This window comes from Cynocephalus volans, chromosome 5, assembly GCF_027409185.1.
Source record: "Cynocephalus volans isolate mCynVol1 chromosome 5, mCynVol1.pri, whole genome shotgun sequence".
In the NCBI taxonomy this organism is placed as follows: Eukaryota; Metazoa; Chordata; class Mammalia; order Dermoptera; family Cynocephalidae; genus Cynocephalus; species Cynocephalus volans.
This window is the reverse complement of record NC_084464.1, coordinates 60134699-60152523: the sequence shown is the minus strand read 5'-3', so window position 1 is coordinate 60152523 and position 17825 is coordinate 60134699. Positions and strand designations below refer to the sequence as shown.

Below are 17825 nucleotides of genomic sequence, written 5' to 3'. Positions count from 1 at the left end.
CCAGGACACTTGTGAATGGGAAAAGACTACTCAGGCTCCTCATACGATGGGATTCTGCTTGGATCAGGAGAACCTGTGAAGCAAATTCAACAGTACGTCAACTTACTAGTTTTTGTTTCCAGTGAGACATGTGCTTAAAGGAACTCTATAAACATGTAAGCAGTTAACAGAGAGGCTGGATAAATGCTTTAAAAAATTTTTTTCATTTAAAGAAGATAAAATTAACTCAAACATGTTTGGGTTAAAAAAGTTAAGCTAACTTGAATAAATATATTTTTGACAGAAAGGAGATAAAATAAAAACTAACTGTACCTACTCTACTTTTTGAAGATGACAAATCAGATTTAAAATTTCATAGGGAAAACTAACGTGACAGGTCCTAAAGAAAGTATTCAAAGGTCCTACCTTGCAGGAATGAGGCAGTCTGCGAAAACTTGATAGACCCTGTCAAGCTTAATGCACCTTAGTCCTTTGAATCTTAGCATGAGTCCTTACACAAGACATGGAGGTCATTTCTAAGGAATTAAAGGTATGTACTTACTGATCCGTTACATGTTAGGAAAAGCTGGGAATAAATCCTTTCAGGAGTGCCGAATAGAGTCTTAGTAAAAAACACTGGTTTGGCTTTCATTAGATTTCTTGTGTTATGTGCTTTCTGCTATTCATTATTAGATAAAAGATTAAAGCGAGGTTAGGATGAAAAGTGAACTAAACAATAGCAACCACACTAACAATAACAGCCAGCTTTAAACATTTATTGTATACCAGGTGGAGTACTAAGTATCTTCATTTAACTTATCCTAGAGAAAACTCTATGAGGTTGACACAATTTATTATCCCCATTTAACAAATCAGGACACAGAAGCACACAGAGATTAGGCACCTTGCCCAAGGTCACTCAGTAAGAGGGGAAGCCAGTTTTGAACCCAAGCAGTTGAATTCAAGTCTGCTCCACAGGGAAGACAACTGAATGAAGCTACCGGTTTGGGGTCATTATAAAGGAGGCTTTTCTTATTGTCTGTATTCAACGGTCAGTCACCTGGGGCATGTGATGATGATACAAACAAACTAGGAAGCTTAAGTCTTAAATTTATCTGCCGAGAAGGTTAACCTCATATAGGAGATAGACAGGGTGTTGAAGGAAAAGAGTTCGTTTTAAGGGGACAATATTACCTTTTCTATCTATCAAACAGCTTTGAACATGGATTAGCTCAGGTGCTGAATTCCTCTCTCAAGTGAGGGTCATGCAGATCTGAGAACCGCTTGTGGTGACTCTCCAGTGCACAGGCCTTGCAGGATTCAGGGACATCAAGGGAATTCTAGTACTTCTCATAAACTTGAGTTGTAAAACCCAGGATGTCATCAGTCATCTTTTGACCCCTAGAAACAAGTCCTAAGGGCCATTCCCAAACCTCTAGGAGGGAGATGACCACATTCTTTGTACACTTAGTAAGCACATGCAATTACTGTGTGATATACACAAATTATGTGACCTACACAAACTATGTGACCTCTAGACCAAGGTAAGATATATCTTACATGTCTTGCCTGTCAGGAGGCAAAAGGTGGATCAGATGACCTTTTGATGGCATTTCAAGCTCTAAACTGAAAGTAAGGGGCAAACGGGGAGGCCTTGGGTAGGAGGCACTGTTTAACTGTTTACTTCTCAAAAGCCAGAGTCCCACTTGTTTTGCTAATTCTTGCAGTAAACAAATACTCCTTCAGTGTTGGTAGGGTTGAGCAGTTTATCTTTCTCCAAACCAGGCCTACTAATTAAAGAGTTAATAAAGATGGTGTTTAATAATAAAAAATAAATAAAATAAGAAAAAAAGAAATTAGTTGTTTCAATAGCACCAGGAGAGATGTATTCTCGCCTACAAATCTTAGGATAAAAATCTATGGACAAGAATAGATATACAAGCATTTTATGGCAAACTATATATTTCTATTTACCTTTAGATCAGAAGACAAATATGCAGTATTTTTAACATTAAAATAATTAAAAATTTCAGACAAAAGGCATTTTTTATTGGACTAAATTAGATATTCTTTTGAGTAAAGCACTTTTAAACGGTATTTTACCTTCAAAGCTCAGTCTTCTGTCCCCTCGCCACCCCACCCTTCTTTCCTTAGCTCCTCTCTTTTTCTTTCTACCACTGAAATGGGGGGAGGGAAGGGAATGAAAACCGTGCACATCAAGAGAGTGACAAAAAAATTCTGTTAACTTGCTGCTGTGGTTTTATTTCCCCATTTCATTTACTTTATTGGCTTTTATAACAATTCTCTCTCCCACCCACTTTGCAGAGAGCAGACCTCAAACTTCCGCTTTTAAGTTCTAAGGAGGAAAGGGGGAGACAGAAAAGAAATCAATTGAAAATTATAGCAAAACGCGAATTAACAAGTTTTTCTTATTTCAAAACTCCCCATTCTGACAATTTGAAAATACCTTGTTTCCCCCTCTTCTAAAATGACTTGGGTCCCCAGACTCACAGTATTTAAACCCAGCTGTACTGGGTGTCTTCTGCCTCCCTGAAGCGTAGCGCCAGCCTCTTAAAAAGTTCTTCGGGTCGGTTCATTGTAGTTTTGTGTCCCCAGAACAGCATTTGCTGTTCAGGATTATTGTTCACACACCAGACCGTAACACTCCTCGGTCTCCTCTTTCCTGTTTAATTTCCTTGGGGAATCAGGTCCTTGGGGACGGTGGAGCGATCCTCTCCGCGGCGCCGTCCCCGGGTGCCTCCGTGCCAGGACAGCCAGGGCTTCAGCGGGGGTCCCGGCGCCCCACGGGCTGTCTCACTCCCTATTGGTGCGAAAAGTGACCGCGGTCATGCAGTGCTCCTCGGTCCTCGTGGTCATGCGACCCTTCGTCCACGCGGTCCGCAGCACCTCTTGTGTCACCTCATAATCCACGACCCGCACGAGCACGGATTTGGGGGGGGCTGCGGGGTCCCGCGGCGGGGCTCCGGAGCGAGCGGCTACACGCCTGCCAGAGATAAGCTTTTCCCGATGGAAGAGATGAGAAGCGCAGTGGGGTTTCTGGTTGTGGTCATCTCCGCGCGCCTGGGGGAGGTCCTCCTCACTGGCCACCTCTTCCCTTGCAGGGTTCCCTTGAGTCCCCAACCACCTCTCTGGATGCAGAAGAAAGAGCAACTTTCTCTCTGACCCAGGGCTCACAGTCCAAATTCTCTCTGGCCGGTGGTCCGAGGGTCCGACCTGCCGACCGGTCTTGGTGGGCGCTGACCCGGCTTCCGCTGGCCTCCGCCACCGTGGGGTTCGGGGCGCCGGGATCCAGGGGAGCCCCGCGCCCCATCTCGCTCGGAAAGGATCTGGCGCGCCCCAGGTTGTGGGGGGAGTCCGTGCGATTCGCAGCTCCTTCCCGGGTCCCCATCCCGGCGGGAAGGTCATTCATCCGCTTGTTCTTTCGCTGGTTCAGGCAGAAGCTCTTGCTGAGCTCTAGAAAGCGCGGGACAGGCAAGCCCTGGGTGTGGCCTCCACGGCAGGCCCGGGACTCCCCGCCCGCCAAAGCTGGAGACAGGATCAGCCTTACGCCAGTTTGGGCTTAACTCTGCCTGCTCTCCCTCCGCTCTTCTCTCCGACTCGTCCACCGCCGGGCTTTGCAGCCATTCCCAAACAGAAGGCCTGACAGCCCCAATCGCTCCTCTACCCCTTCCTACCCCTGCCCCTAGCCCTGCCCCTTTAGTCGTCGGTCTCATTCTATCCCTCTCACTTCTGTCCCGCTTACCCTACGTTTTTCTGCAGAGCTGAAATGCAAAGGACACCCTCACACTGCGCCTCCTGTTCCCGCCCCCCACCCCTCACCCCGTGCCCCAAAGAAAGTATGTTTTCTTTCAACGGAGGCTCCTTCCTTGAAGGAACAAGGAAATTTGTTTATTTTTCTAATTATTTGATCTAAACAAATTCTTCCGAAAATGGTTTCCCAACCACACCGAAACCACCCCCACCGTGCTGCCAAGAGTATCAAATACAGATCGAAAGGTCAGTTGAAAAGTTGAAGCCTTGGAAAAAATAGCTTTTGATGTGTTTGTCCTTCTTCCTTTGGAATGCTGGAAAAGGTAGGACAGGGTCACACGTGTCTTCATGTTGGTTATAATCAACTCTTATTGAAAGGGACATTAGGCAAAGTGTAGCCATCTTTGGGGTAACTTGCCGGAGTCCAGCCCCAGCTGGTTCTTGGAGCCCGAGAAGGATGTGTGGAGTCGGCGAGAAAAAAAAAAAGAAGAAAAAGGCGGACCAATGATGTCTAGTGCGTCAGTGGACAACGGACAAAAGCCGTTTTCCTTTATTTATATCATGTCTATCCTCCAGTTATTACACAAAGCAAGCATTTTTCATCAGGTTAATATTACACTATGAACATAAAATTGATCAATACAATACTTAAATCATTTTCTTTTGATCATACTGAATCATAAGTTTTTAAAGAACTACATATCATTATTTATAAATCATAATCTTTAGGAAAGTACATGTTATTTTTCAAATTAAAAAAGGTAATGAATCATCTCAACTGATTGTTCCCAATCAGTCACAAATCACAATCTCCTAGAAAAGTACATATCATTCCTTAAAGTGACACAAACTTAACCAGCAAGCAGGAGTTTCAAACCGAGGTCTGTGGCCAGTGTCCAGAGACCTCACGGTTGGCAGCACATGCGGGTTTTGAATAAAACATTTAACCCTTACAACATATGATTTTTATATACCCATCACATTTTGATTTTAATTTTTTATCTTAATCAACTAAAAGCAAGAATTATTTAAAAAGGCATATTCTTTTCAAATATGATTTAACTATTTGTGTAAAACGATTCTTTGTTTAAAAATTTTTTGAGGAACTTAAAAGCCCAGACCTAACTGATTTTTTCATAAGCAAAACTTTAAATTTTTTGCTCATATTTAATCTTATCATATCGTATATTTGTCCTCTATATATGGCCCTGTATAAGAAAGAGGAGGTCTATCAACTCCTACATGTAACATGCCATTTCTTCCTCCAGGAGCTCACCAGACTTTTAAAATTTAACCAACACAATTGTCGTCTCTGACAGTAAAAACCAAACCCATGCGTGGTAAAATAATGTCCCGGGCAACTTGTACCTCGGGTAAATTTACAGGAAACTTATTGTTATTTTACTTTATCTCACCGCCCCATCCATTCATCTGTACAGAAAGGCCTCTTGGTTTCTCTGTACCTGTTTTCTGGAACAATGGTTAGAACAAATCATAGACCCAGGTGTACTTTTTAACATTCTTGCCTGGGTTTAATTAATCAAATCAAACCTATTTTTCTTAACTAAAAGTTTCCCAGAAAACCAGTTTCAATAACCAGAAAAAATGTAATCTCATTTGTATCGTTATTAAAAGGTACAACTGCCACCTCACGCCAAACGCACAAGAGCAAAAACATTCCCATAAAACATCCAATTATATCCAGGGGGGTTGATGACTACATGCAATCCAAAGAATACCGGAATGGGGATTTTTGGGAAAACTTCCGCGGGACCCCTTGCCACACATACGGAGATTCTCCGCAGCTCTGCTAATCGGAGAACGGTTCTCTTTACATTCCCACACCGGAGTCCACTGACGCATGGCTTCCGACAGCAACTAATACCGGGTGGAAAATTCCAGCTAGCCATTAACTTAGGAACAATGCTATTACAGATCCATGACTTGCTAATTGCTTGCACAATTCTTAAAGCTAAAGACATTCCTGAGACTTTCCAAGAAGCTGATAATCATCAGTGCCTTAAGTCACCAGAGGAACTGCAAAACTGACCATAGGGCAGAAACTGCCCAGATATGAAACTGTGCCCCAGAAGAATCCTCCTTAGAAGTTTATTTCTCTTTGTTTCCCACCTTATGCTCTTCTGCTTACTTACTTAGATTTTATATACGTAAAACTGAGGATCAAAACTAAGTTCCTTCTATTTCGCCTTGCTTTTCTAATCAATTTGTGAACAAAGGAATTCCAAGGCACCCTAGCTGAATATTAATTTACTCACTTGCTAGAGTTAGATTGCGTTCACATTAGTCAAGGGCCCAAGTCAGGCAGTTTTATGTTCCAGTAATGCCAGGCTGAAATTATTGTCTTTGAGTTCTCCGTAGGAGATAAGGATTCCAGCCTCAAGATAACATCAAGGGTTTGAAACTTACCAGTCTGCAGACCGCAGACTCCATGACACCAAATATTCAGTCCATCATGGGACTCTAACATCAGACTCATACCACCTGCTAACCCTGTGACCAAACCCCCTCGTCTGCAAGGCTTCAAACCTTTACCTCACCTTCCCACCTCTTCTCCTTTATAAACCCCAGATCAGACATCAGAAGGCAGGAGGATTTCAGCCTGGTCATCTCCCAGATGGCAGTTATCGGAGTAAAGCTTCCAATCCTTGCACCAATGTTTGGACCTCAAGGTTGTTTGTTAAGTGCGAGAGGGAGCCAAACCTGTTGATAATATCGTTATCTCAGGAAGGGGCTTAGTGTCTTTGATTTAAAACAAGCTATAAAACAGAAACAAAACAAACCACTAAATGAACTTCTTCAGAATTTAAAATTCTATGTTCGTGTTGTTTTTTAAATCCCCTCTTCATCCATCCTTCCTCTTTAACCCCTGAGGTTAAAAAAATATATATCTCTGGCTACCCTTTCAAAATCTACCCATTGCTGGGCCCTCTGACCCTTTGCCTAAGGTTAATAGGAAAAGCTAGCTAATAGAAAAAGAGAAGCTTAATTTGTGATTTCCAGTCCATCCTTGGTAACAGGTGCTTGTTTTATTAGAAAATGCCCACTGTTTTCCAGTCTGGTTTAGAAAAATGGCTGTGATGGTAGACATTTCTGCATTTACAATGTCTTTGCAATGTCTTCAAACCTATGTTCTCCTCTGCGAGGTATAAAAAATACCTGCCCTGCTTGCTTCCCAAGGTTATCAGGCAGTTCGATTGAAACAATTCTTCTGGTAAGCCTTTGTAAACTATAAATCCTGCAAAACATTTAAAATTTTTTAAAGTATATTGTTCTTTAGAACGGGGAACCCAAAGAATAGTTTCTGATGAGGTCCTCAGGGAAAAATGCCGAAGTCAAGGGCTTAAGCTAGGAAACGAGAACCAGACTTGTAATCTTGGGATAGAAGAGCAAATGTTGGTAGTTATAAATTCAGGGGGAAAAAAGAAGAGAGGGAGAGTAGCAATTCTGTAAATATAAAGCAGCTTAGCCCAGCTTTAGCCAGTGGCCTGAGATAAAGTGGAAACTGAGGTAATGTTTTAAAAAAGAGATCTTTGGTTTAAAGTTTTAGTGACTCATATGTGTGTTACTGGGAGAAAATAAAATATGTCTAAGTTTACATAATACGTGACTCTGAGACTAACTTGCTATATATATTTTGAATAAAACATTTAAGCACTTTCACTCCATAGAGAGGTTGTGACTCCTGAATGATGTTGGCAAGTCACTTTGAAATTTGGGGTTAAAAGGCAAAGAATACTAGGTTTTCAGAGTAACTGCAAGGGATGACTCATGTAGCACTCTGAGTAATTAATAGCAGCTTAAATGTGATTTTAAAATTGTAATTCAGTGTCAGCTGCCTGAATTATTCAAGGTTTTAAAGTATATTCATCATTATCCTCTTCTGTCAGAGATGAGATTTAAGACTAGACTCTGAGTATGAATAAGCAACTTACTAAACAGGAAATTGCATCACCAGTAACAGAGTCAACATTTAATGGTAATAATAAAGAACCAATGTTTTTTAGCCCATATCCATCTTGAGCATAAACAGGAGTTTATCTGTTCAATAGCAGCACATAGTGTTATTTCACAGAAAATTTAATCTTTGACTAAAGATCAATACTTTTATCTAAGTTAATATTTATTAAATATTCAAATAAAAGAATCACTTAGATTAGTAAAATAAAGGTCATGATTTTAGCAACCAATCCTGATTAGGTTACAGTAAAAAATTTTAAGGGGGCAAGGAAATTTTTCATCCTATTATGTTATTATATAATCAATGTACATGAGATCAGGTTAGGATTTTGACAACTGTGGGAATCCTCAAAAATATTTTAGATCTGCAGAGACTTCATTTCCCAAATATTTAGCTCCATATGAAGATTTAAGACTGTGCTACATTATATCAACAAAGCAAAGAGTGCGTAGAAGATACTGCTTGTCATTCAGCAAGTTTGGGAACAAGTTGATATGGAAAGTCCATGAACTCAAAGAAACTGTTAGTAATAATCTCTTTTTATTCCTTGTACATTCTTCATAATTTACCCCTAAAAGGCAAGGCTTGGACAAAATGATACAGTAGGATGTGTTTGTCATTAGCCAACCCTGCTTCCTATCTCTACTACACCTTCTTTCTCAACCCCTATGTTAAGGACAATCTCATATTATTTTCTTATTTTCAATACCATAATTTCATTAAGAAAGTCACAGAACTTAACTGTCAGTTTAATACTTCTGACAGCTCTTTTCCTCTTAACATGCTTTACATCTCTTTTATTCTTCCTCTGCACTTTCTCCTATTCTTTGTCTTTTATGCAATCCCTTCCTTACTTTCTAATGTGGTATAGTGCAGAAGTGAAGAGTGTGGGTGGTGGAGCCAAAGTCCCTAGATTTAATTCTTATCTCTACTATACACCAGCTGTGTGACCTAGGGCAGGATACTTACCTTCCCTTTGTTCTAGTTCCATCATGTGAAAAGCTGGGTAAAAAGAGTACCATTCTCCCAGGATGAGTTAATATAGGTTAAGTGCCTAGAATAGTGCCTGGCACTTAGTAAAAGCCATTTTCTCCAGAACAAAGGCAGGGATTTTTGTTTCTTTTGTTCACTGCAGTGCAACCATCACTGCTGGATCCCCCATACCAAGAACAGCACCTGACATCATTGTCGAGTTAATTAGTTTGGCTCTTTCCTCTCTATTTCTATCTTATTTATCATATTCATCTCACTAATGTGCTCCCCAAGCCCCACGCCCCATCTGCCAGCACTGCTTTCTCTTTCTTTCCTCTGTGAGATGTCCTTGTTTCTACTTCTACATTCTTTCCCTCTAAGGTTTCCATCATCTATTGCTGATGTGCTTGTTTCTGATGTCTGGGTTTAAGGTTTTTGAGTAGTATAAACATTGCAATTTTAATATTTATTAATAATTATTAGTCATGGGTTTACCAATAAAAAGAAATCATTTGTAAGGAAAATTTTTAAGAAAAATCATTTGTCAAGGAAAATTTAAAATAAAATAACATTTTAATATATTTTACACTAAATTTTTGGTGACCTGTTTCAGTCATTTGTACACAGTTTGAGTTGACTGTTAATCTGCCATTTTTAATCAATACTTTTGATTTAATATCAAATCATTTAATTTTCCTGAGTTTTTATTTGCAAAAATAAGCAGAGATCCTATGTTGACATACACTTTTCTTATTCTTTCTTACATACTCTTGTGCATGTAAATTTTTTTTTAAATTTAAAAATATATCATGGAAGTTACTCCATTTTATATCATAGAGAACTTCCTAAAAACTATATAGTGCTCTATTGTGTGGATATATCACAATCTATTCAATTAGACTCTTAAGAATGGGAATTTAGGTTGTTTCCAAAAGATATTATATTACAAATAATATCAGCATGAACTGCCCTGTGCAAATATTTGTTTTATATTTATGGAGGAATCTTCAGGATAAACTTCTAGAAGTTGAATTGCTTGGGTAAATGCATATGTATTATATTAGATATTACTAAATTCTCCTCACTGGAATTGTAATATTTCACATGCTAATTTGTCAGTGTATGACAGTGTCTGTTTATAGCTTTCAAGATTTTGTTTGTTGTAAAGATTTTGGTTTTTTCCAAACTGATAGGTGAGAAATGGTGTCTCCTAGTTTAAATACCATTTTTCTTTTGAGTAAAGTTAAGCATATTTTCATATTTTTAAAGGTCATATTGTTTATGTTTTTTTGTGAACTAACCCTGTCTCTTCCCCATTTTTCTTTTGGGTTTTGAGTGTTTTTTCACCTCTCAATTTTAATGGCTTCTTAAATTTTATAGACAATAGTTTTTTTCAACTGTGATATAAGTTGTAGATAGTTTCATCTAATTTGTTATTTGCATTTTGGCTGTAGTTCTGCTATTTTGCCACTGAAAATCACACACATGCACACATATTTAAGTTTTTGAACTTAAATTTTTACAAATATTTTCTTTCTTTCATTTTTTGGCTACTGGCCAGTATGGGGATCCAAACCCTTAAACTATTTTATTTTATCAAAAAAACTGCCAGCCAAGAATACTATCCTAGCAAGGCTATAGTTCAGAAATAAAGGAGAAATAGTGTATTTCCAAGACAAGCAAAAACTGCAGGAGTTCACCACCACATGACCAGCTCTGTAAGACATCCTCAAGGGAGTCTTGAATCTGGAATCTAAAAAAGTGATAACCACCACCATGAGTATTCAAGAAAGAACAAAACCCATTGATAAAGCAGATATGCAAATGAGAAAAAGAAATAAACTACATCTTACCACCTCAAAAAAACAGTGAATACTGAAGAAAACAATGAAGAGAAAGAAAGGAACTATAGAAATTTAAAACAAACACATGAAAGTCAATAAAATACCAGGAGTAAGACAATACCTTTCAAAAATAACCATGAATATAAATGGATTTGAATTCTCCACTAAAAAGACAAACACTGCCTGATTGGGTTAAAAAACTAGATCCAACTATAGGCTGCTTACAAGAAACTCACCTCAATGGTAAAGACTCACACAGACTAATAGTGAAGTGATGGAAAAAGATATACCATGTAAAAGGAAACCAAAAATGAGCAGGAGTAGCTAGCTATTCTTGTGTCTGATAAAATAGATTTTAAACCAAACATCATAAAAAGAGAAAAAGAGGGTCATTATGTAATGATAAAGGGATTTATCCAGCAATAAGACATAACAATCATAAATATATACACACCCAATATTGGAGCACCCAGATATAGAACATACACATAATTAGATCTAGAAAAAGAGATAGACCCCAATACAATAATAGTTGGGGACCACAACACCCCCCTCTCAACATTGAGCAGATCATCTAGGCAACAAATCAATAGAGAAACAATGGACTTAAACTATACTTTAGGCCAATTGGATTTGGCAGACATCTACAGAGTATCTCATCCAATAACAACAGAATAAAAATTTTTCTCATCAGCACATGGAACACTCTCCAGGATAGACCACATGTTAGGTCAGAAATCCAGTCTCAACAAACTTAAAAAAATTGAAATCATTTCAAGTATCTTTTCAGACCCTGACAGATTAAAACTAGAAATCAACAACAAGTAAAACTTTGGAAACTATACAAATACGAAGAAATTAAACAACATACCCCTGAATGACCTATTGATCAAAGAAGAAATTAAAGAAGATAAAAATTTATTGAAACTAATGAAAATATAGACACATCATACCAAAACCTATGGTATACTGCAAAAGTGGAACTAACAGGGAAATTCATTGCAATAAATGCTTACATCAAAAGAACAGAAATACTTCAAATAAACAACCTAACGTTACACCTCAGAGAACTAGAAGAACAAGAACAATCCAATCCAAAATTAGTAATACAGAAGGAAATAATTAAGATCAGAGCATAACTAAATAAAATAGAGAGAGAGAGGTCTTTATATATATACACACATATGTATATGTGTACACACACACACACACAAGATCAATTAAACAAAAAGTTGTTTTCATGAGAAGATAAATAAAATAGACAAGCCACTGGCCAGACTAACTAAAACAAGAAGAGAGAAGACCCAAACAACAAAAATCAGAAATGAAAAAGGAGACATTGCAACCAGTATCACAGAAATATAAAGAATCATTTGAGACTTATGAACAACAATATGCTTAAAAGTTTGAAAACCTGGAGGAAATAGATAAATTTCTGGACACATTCAGACTAAGACTGAACCAAGAAGAAGTAGAAAACCTGAACAGACCAATAACAAACAATGAGACTGGAGCAGTAATCAGCAGTCTCCGAACAAAGAAAAACCCAGGACTGGATGGCTTCAATGCAGAATTCTGCCAAACCTTTATTTATTCATTTATTTTTTTCTACTACCAAATTATTTAAAAGGAAATACCAATTATTATAGGAATAATAATTGATAGAAATCAAACCAATTCTTTCCAAACTATTCCAAAAAATTGAAACAGAGCCTATTCTCCCAGACTCATTCAATGAGGCCGTATCACCCTGATACCAAAATCAGTCAAAGACAAAACAAATAAAGAAAACTACAGTCAAGTATCTTTGGTGAACATAAACATAAAAACCCTCAATAAAATACTAGCAAACAGAATACAGCACACATTCAAAAAGATTATTCATCATAATCAAGTGGGATTCACCCCAAGGATGCAAGGATGGTTCAACATATGAAAGTCAATAAGTATGTATCATGCGGTGTATCACCACATCAACAACAAAGAAACCAACAAACACAGAAGTCTACAATAAAATAGAACAAAAGGAACAAAAGATTTTAAAACATCCAAACAAAAATCAGTAAAATGCCAGGAGTAAATCAACACCTTTCAATAATAACTCAATGTAAAAGGACTAAATTCCCCACTCAAAAGACACAGACTGACTGACTGCATTAAAAAGATAGATCCCAAAATATGCTGTGTTCAAGACACTCACCTCAACTCTAAAGACATACATAGACTAAGAGTGAAAGGATGGAAAAAGATATACCATGAAAATAGAAACCAAAAACGAGCAGGCGTAGTTATTCTTGTATCAGATAAAATGCACTTTAAACCAAAAACCATAAAAAGAGACAAAGAAGGCCACTATATAACGATAAAGGGATCTATCCAGCAAAGAGACATAACAATCATAAATATATATGCACCAAACATTGAAGCGGCCAGATATATAAAGCAAACACTATTAGACCTGAAGAAATAGGAGTAGGGGACCTGAACACCCCTCTCTCAACGTTGGACAGATCATCTAGGCAAAAAATCAGCAGAGAAACACAAGACCTAAACAACACTTTAGACCAATTGGACTTGACAGACATCTAGGACATCTACAGAATGTTTCATTCAACAACCACAGAATATACATTCTTCTCATCAGCACATGGAACATTCTCCAGGATAGACCACATGCTAAGTTATAAGTTAAGACTCAACAAAGTTAAAATAATTGAAATTATTTCATGTAGTTTTTCAGATCACAATGGATTAAAACTAGAAATCAATAACAAATGGAATATTAGATATGCTCTTAAAACATTCGAATATTTTAAATATTCAAAGTTTCTACTCTTATCGATCTTTTACTTTTATTTTTACATTGATTTTATTTTTAAGTCTTAAAAATTATTTGAAAGTATTATGAAATCCATTCTTATTATAAAAATAGATATTTAACAGTATATAACTATATACATACATAGCAAACAGTGAGTCTCTGATCTCTCATTTCTTGTGCCTGCTACTTACCAAGAATAACTGTTATTAGTTTGTGTATCCATCTATAATTCTTTTTCTCTCTCTAAATATATATTCACACATATGTTGTATATATACATATGTATATATGTATATGCACATATTATTTAATAAGCAAAACACAAATATACTTTATTTGTGAATGGGACTATGCTATACACATTGGTTTGAAACTTGCTTTTTTGGTATCCTTTTCTGTTGCTTATTTATTTATTCATTTTTATTACCTCCCACATATAAGTGAGAACATGCGTATTTCTCTTTCTCTGCCTGACTTATTTCACTTAAGATATTTTTCTCTAAGTTCATCCATGTTGTGGTGAATGTCAGTATTTCATTCTTTTTTTTTACCAGAGCAGTATTCCTCTGCAAATATATCACATTTCCTTATTCACTCATCTGACAATGGACATTTGGTTCCAACTCTTGGCTACTGTGAATAGAGTTGCAATAAACATGGGAGTACATGTGTCCCTTCAACATGATTTCCATTTCTTTGGGTATACACCCAACAGTGGGATAGCTGGGTCATGTGCCAGTTCTATCCGTAATTGTTTGAGGAACCTCCTTGCCATTTCCCATAGGTGTTGAGCCATTTTAAAGTCCCACCATCAGTGTAAGAGGGTTCCCTTTCTCCACACCTTCACAAGCATTTGTTATTCACAGTCTTTTTGATAATAGCCAACCTAACTAGAATGAGACAATATCTCAATGTGATTTTGATTTGCATTTGCCAGATGCTGTGTGATGTTGAGCATTTTTTCATGTGTCTGTTGGCCATTCTTATATCTTTCTTTGAGAAATGCCTATTCAGCTCCTTTGCCCATTTTGGGGGTTACTTGCTTTTTTATGTTAAGTTGTTTGAGTTCCTTGTATATTCTGGATATTAATTCCTTTGTTGTATGCACATTTTGCAAATATTTTCTCCCACTCTTTGGTTGTCTTTTTGCTCTGTTAATTGTTTTTTTTTTTTCCTGTGCAGAAACTTTTAGTTTTATATAATCCCATTTGTTTATTTTTCCTTTTGTTGCCTGTGCTCCTGGGTCATATCATAAAGTCTTTGCCTAGTCCTAATTCCTGAAGTGTTTCCCATATGTTATCTTTTATCGGTTTTATAGTTTCAGATGTATTTTAATTCTTTAATTCATTGTGAGTTGATTTTGTTATACAGCAAGAGGAACTGGTCCAGTTTCATTCTTCTACATATGTATGTCCAATTTTCCCAGCACCATTTATCAGAAAGGTACATAAACTTTAATAAATATAAGTGTCCCTTCTTAATCAAATTAATAAAGTGTTTTTATTTATTCCTTACAATGTAAACAAAACTACTCAGCTACAGTGAGGTCAAATGGAATAATTTGGCACAATTATTTGAGACAAATGTTCCTTGTTATGTACCAATATTTTAAGATGTTCACATTGTTTGATGTGGTAATTAAGCTCATAGGAATCTTCTGAAAATGTATAGTCCAAAATGCAGCAAAAATTCTAATAAAACTAGAAACAATTCAAGTGCTCCCGCTGTTGGGAAATAAAATAGATCTAAAGTCTGACACCTAGTGTTCACCGACATAACTGCATGGTATTAGCTAAACTGATAGTCTCATTATGTATAAGCAATGCCTTTTAACAATGTTTAAAACCTAGAGCTTATTTAGTCTTGGAAACATGTGCATCTAATGATAGAAGAGAAATTTACACACAAAATAGTAAAATAAATACTCAGACATTAGCTATTCTTTCCATCATTTTTTAAATCAAAAGTGCAGAGTCAATGGAAAGTAACACAAGTCCTGTCAAGGAAAAAGAAAAGCTTATTCAAGAAATGAATGAAATTGGGACAAGGCTAGGACTATATATGACACCAGCACTGCTGAAGTGAGAGAGGGTAAGAAAAAGAAGAGAGGCTGGCAGTGGCTGCTTTATCGTTTTTATCCCATTTTTCAGGTAGAGTACAGGGCCAAGATCAAGGGAAAGGCAAAGGGCTATCAGTAATTGAGTTTTACAGTTGAAGCTAAGAAACTTAGACTACAAGAAACTTGGGAAAAGTGAACTATGTTGTTAATTATAGCTGCACTGGTATAAAAACAAATTGTATTTTATACTTCTAATATTCCCATTTTCCCCGCTGAAATAATTTTATTGATTGATTTTTTTTTTTTTTTTTTTTGGTGGCTGGCTGGTATGGGGATCTAAACCCATGACCTTGGTGTTAAATGTCTGCTCTCTAACCAACTGAGGTACCGGCCAGCACCCCCCCACCTGCCCACCCCATTGAAGTCTTAAAGCAACCATTGCAGGAAAGAAGAAAGAAATCATTTTTATACTTGGTGGTATGCTATTCCATCTGCCCACCTGTTACTTTCAGTGTTATTTTTTCCTTGGCCCTAGTGTTTACTGAAGTTAGGGACAACAGATACAAAACTTTAGGTGTATCATAGACAACTGAAGGAAATTTAATATATAATTATTTTGTATTTCTTTCTGAAAATTCAAATTGCCAAACAAAAATTAGTGATTATGAAATGCAGAATGAATAGAAACAAACCTTATATTATTGAGATTCTATTCTACAGGACATATAAATATCCCCCCAAACTGCAGTCTTATCTTGCTCCCAAAGTTTAAGCACAATGAATTTTCAATTGTTCCCCTATAGTTCTCAGTGAATTGTTGGCAGAGTGAATACTCATTCTTGCTAAAATACACAGATGCTTACAAAGCTTGGTCAACATCCATTCAGAACAAGCACACATCTCAGAACTGAGCATGTTACCTGTATTGACTTTTATCATTTTATCTAGCCATGCTATGTAGCCATGACACCATTGAAATACTTTTTGCCACTTAGTCTCCTCTGTCCCCAACAAAAGCCATTAAGCTACTTTTAGAACTGTCTACCTATCTATTTACTCCCTCTTTACTATCACAGCTGAATTTCAAATAGATTATACATACTTTATTATAATCGTTTTGCATTTAGTATTATCATGTACCTCTTTTCCATATGAACAAAATCATAGTTTTCTAATGTTCCACAGAATTCCACTGAATGGATTGTTAGTTGTACTATATTAATCACTGAGTCATTTAAAATATTTGTTTTTTGCCTTTATAGAACAATGCTATAATAAACATTGTTTTATATAAATCTTCGCATACTTGCTAATTGTACTTCTTAGCTAAGAAATAGAATTGTTAGATCAAAGTAATATGCCCTTTGTAGTAGTCCATTTCTGTTGCTTATAACAAAGTACCTGGAACTGGGTGATTTGCAAAGAAAAAGAAATTTATTGCTTATAGTTTCAGAGGCTGGGAAGTCCAAAGTCCAGGGAACACATAACGGTGAGGGCCTTCTTTGGTGGTGTCTTTACAGCAATGCAGGGGTCTGTTAGTAGAAAATGGAAGAGCAGAGAGTGGGACAGACTCTTTGTGCTCCCCTTTTAAAGCTCTCAGAACCACACCCCTGACCATCATTATTAATCCATTCACTACAGCATGGCCCTACAATCCAATCATCTCTTCAAGGCCCCACCTTTCAATTACCATAAAAGGATTTTACCACCCTCTTAACGCTGCCACAGTGGGGGTCAAGTTTTGGGAGGACACTCAATCCAAGGCACCTATTTTTCAGATTCCGGGCTTGTTTTCTATTAATTAATATTTCTTATTGCAGTATAACATGCATACAGAAAAATACATATAATTGTAAAGCTTGATAAACTTCCCATAAAGTAAACACACCTGTGTAACCCACCCAGGTTAAGAATGAGAATATTACTATAAATCCAGAAGCCATTTTCATTTCCTTTTCTAGTTACTATCATAGAGAGTAACTATAGCTACTTTCACATCTAATGCTATAGATTAATTTTGGCTGGTTTTGAACTTTATATAAACAGAATCATACAATATGTAATCTTGTTTCTTTTCTCTTTTTCTTTTTTTTGGTACATGTGTTTAAAACATTTTATAGTGCAATGGAGATTTTTTATTTCTTATGTATTCTAGACATTTTGGCATAACTTGGCACCATTGCTGATATGATTTGAATATTTGTCCCCTCTAAAGCTCATATTGAAGCTTAATCCCTAATATGGTATTTGAAAGGTGGGGGCTTTAAGAGGTGATTGAACCATGAGGGCTATGCCCTCATGAATGGATTAACCCATTCGTGGATTAATGGGTTAATTCATTGATGGGCTGTCATAGGAGCAGACTGGTGGCTTCATAAGGAGAAGACAGCATGTTAAGAT

The 17825-nt window shown here is 37.0% G+C and overlaps 1 protein-coding gene across 1 annotated transcript; it reads right to left on the bottom strand.

The window, feature by feature from the left end:
* Positions 1 to 2793: 2793 nt before the first annotated feature.
* On the bottom strand, positions 2794 to 3409 carry C5H6orf141 (chromosome 5 C6orf141 homolog). Its single transcript, XM_063096136.1, is given in 2 exon segments — positions 2794 to 3147; positions 3149 to 3409. Coding segments are annotated over 2 exon segments (615 nt in total).
* Positions 3410 to 17825: the final 14416 nt, after the last annotated feature.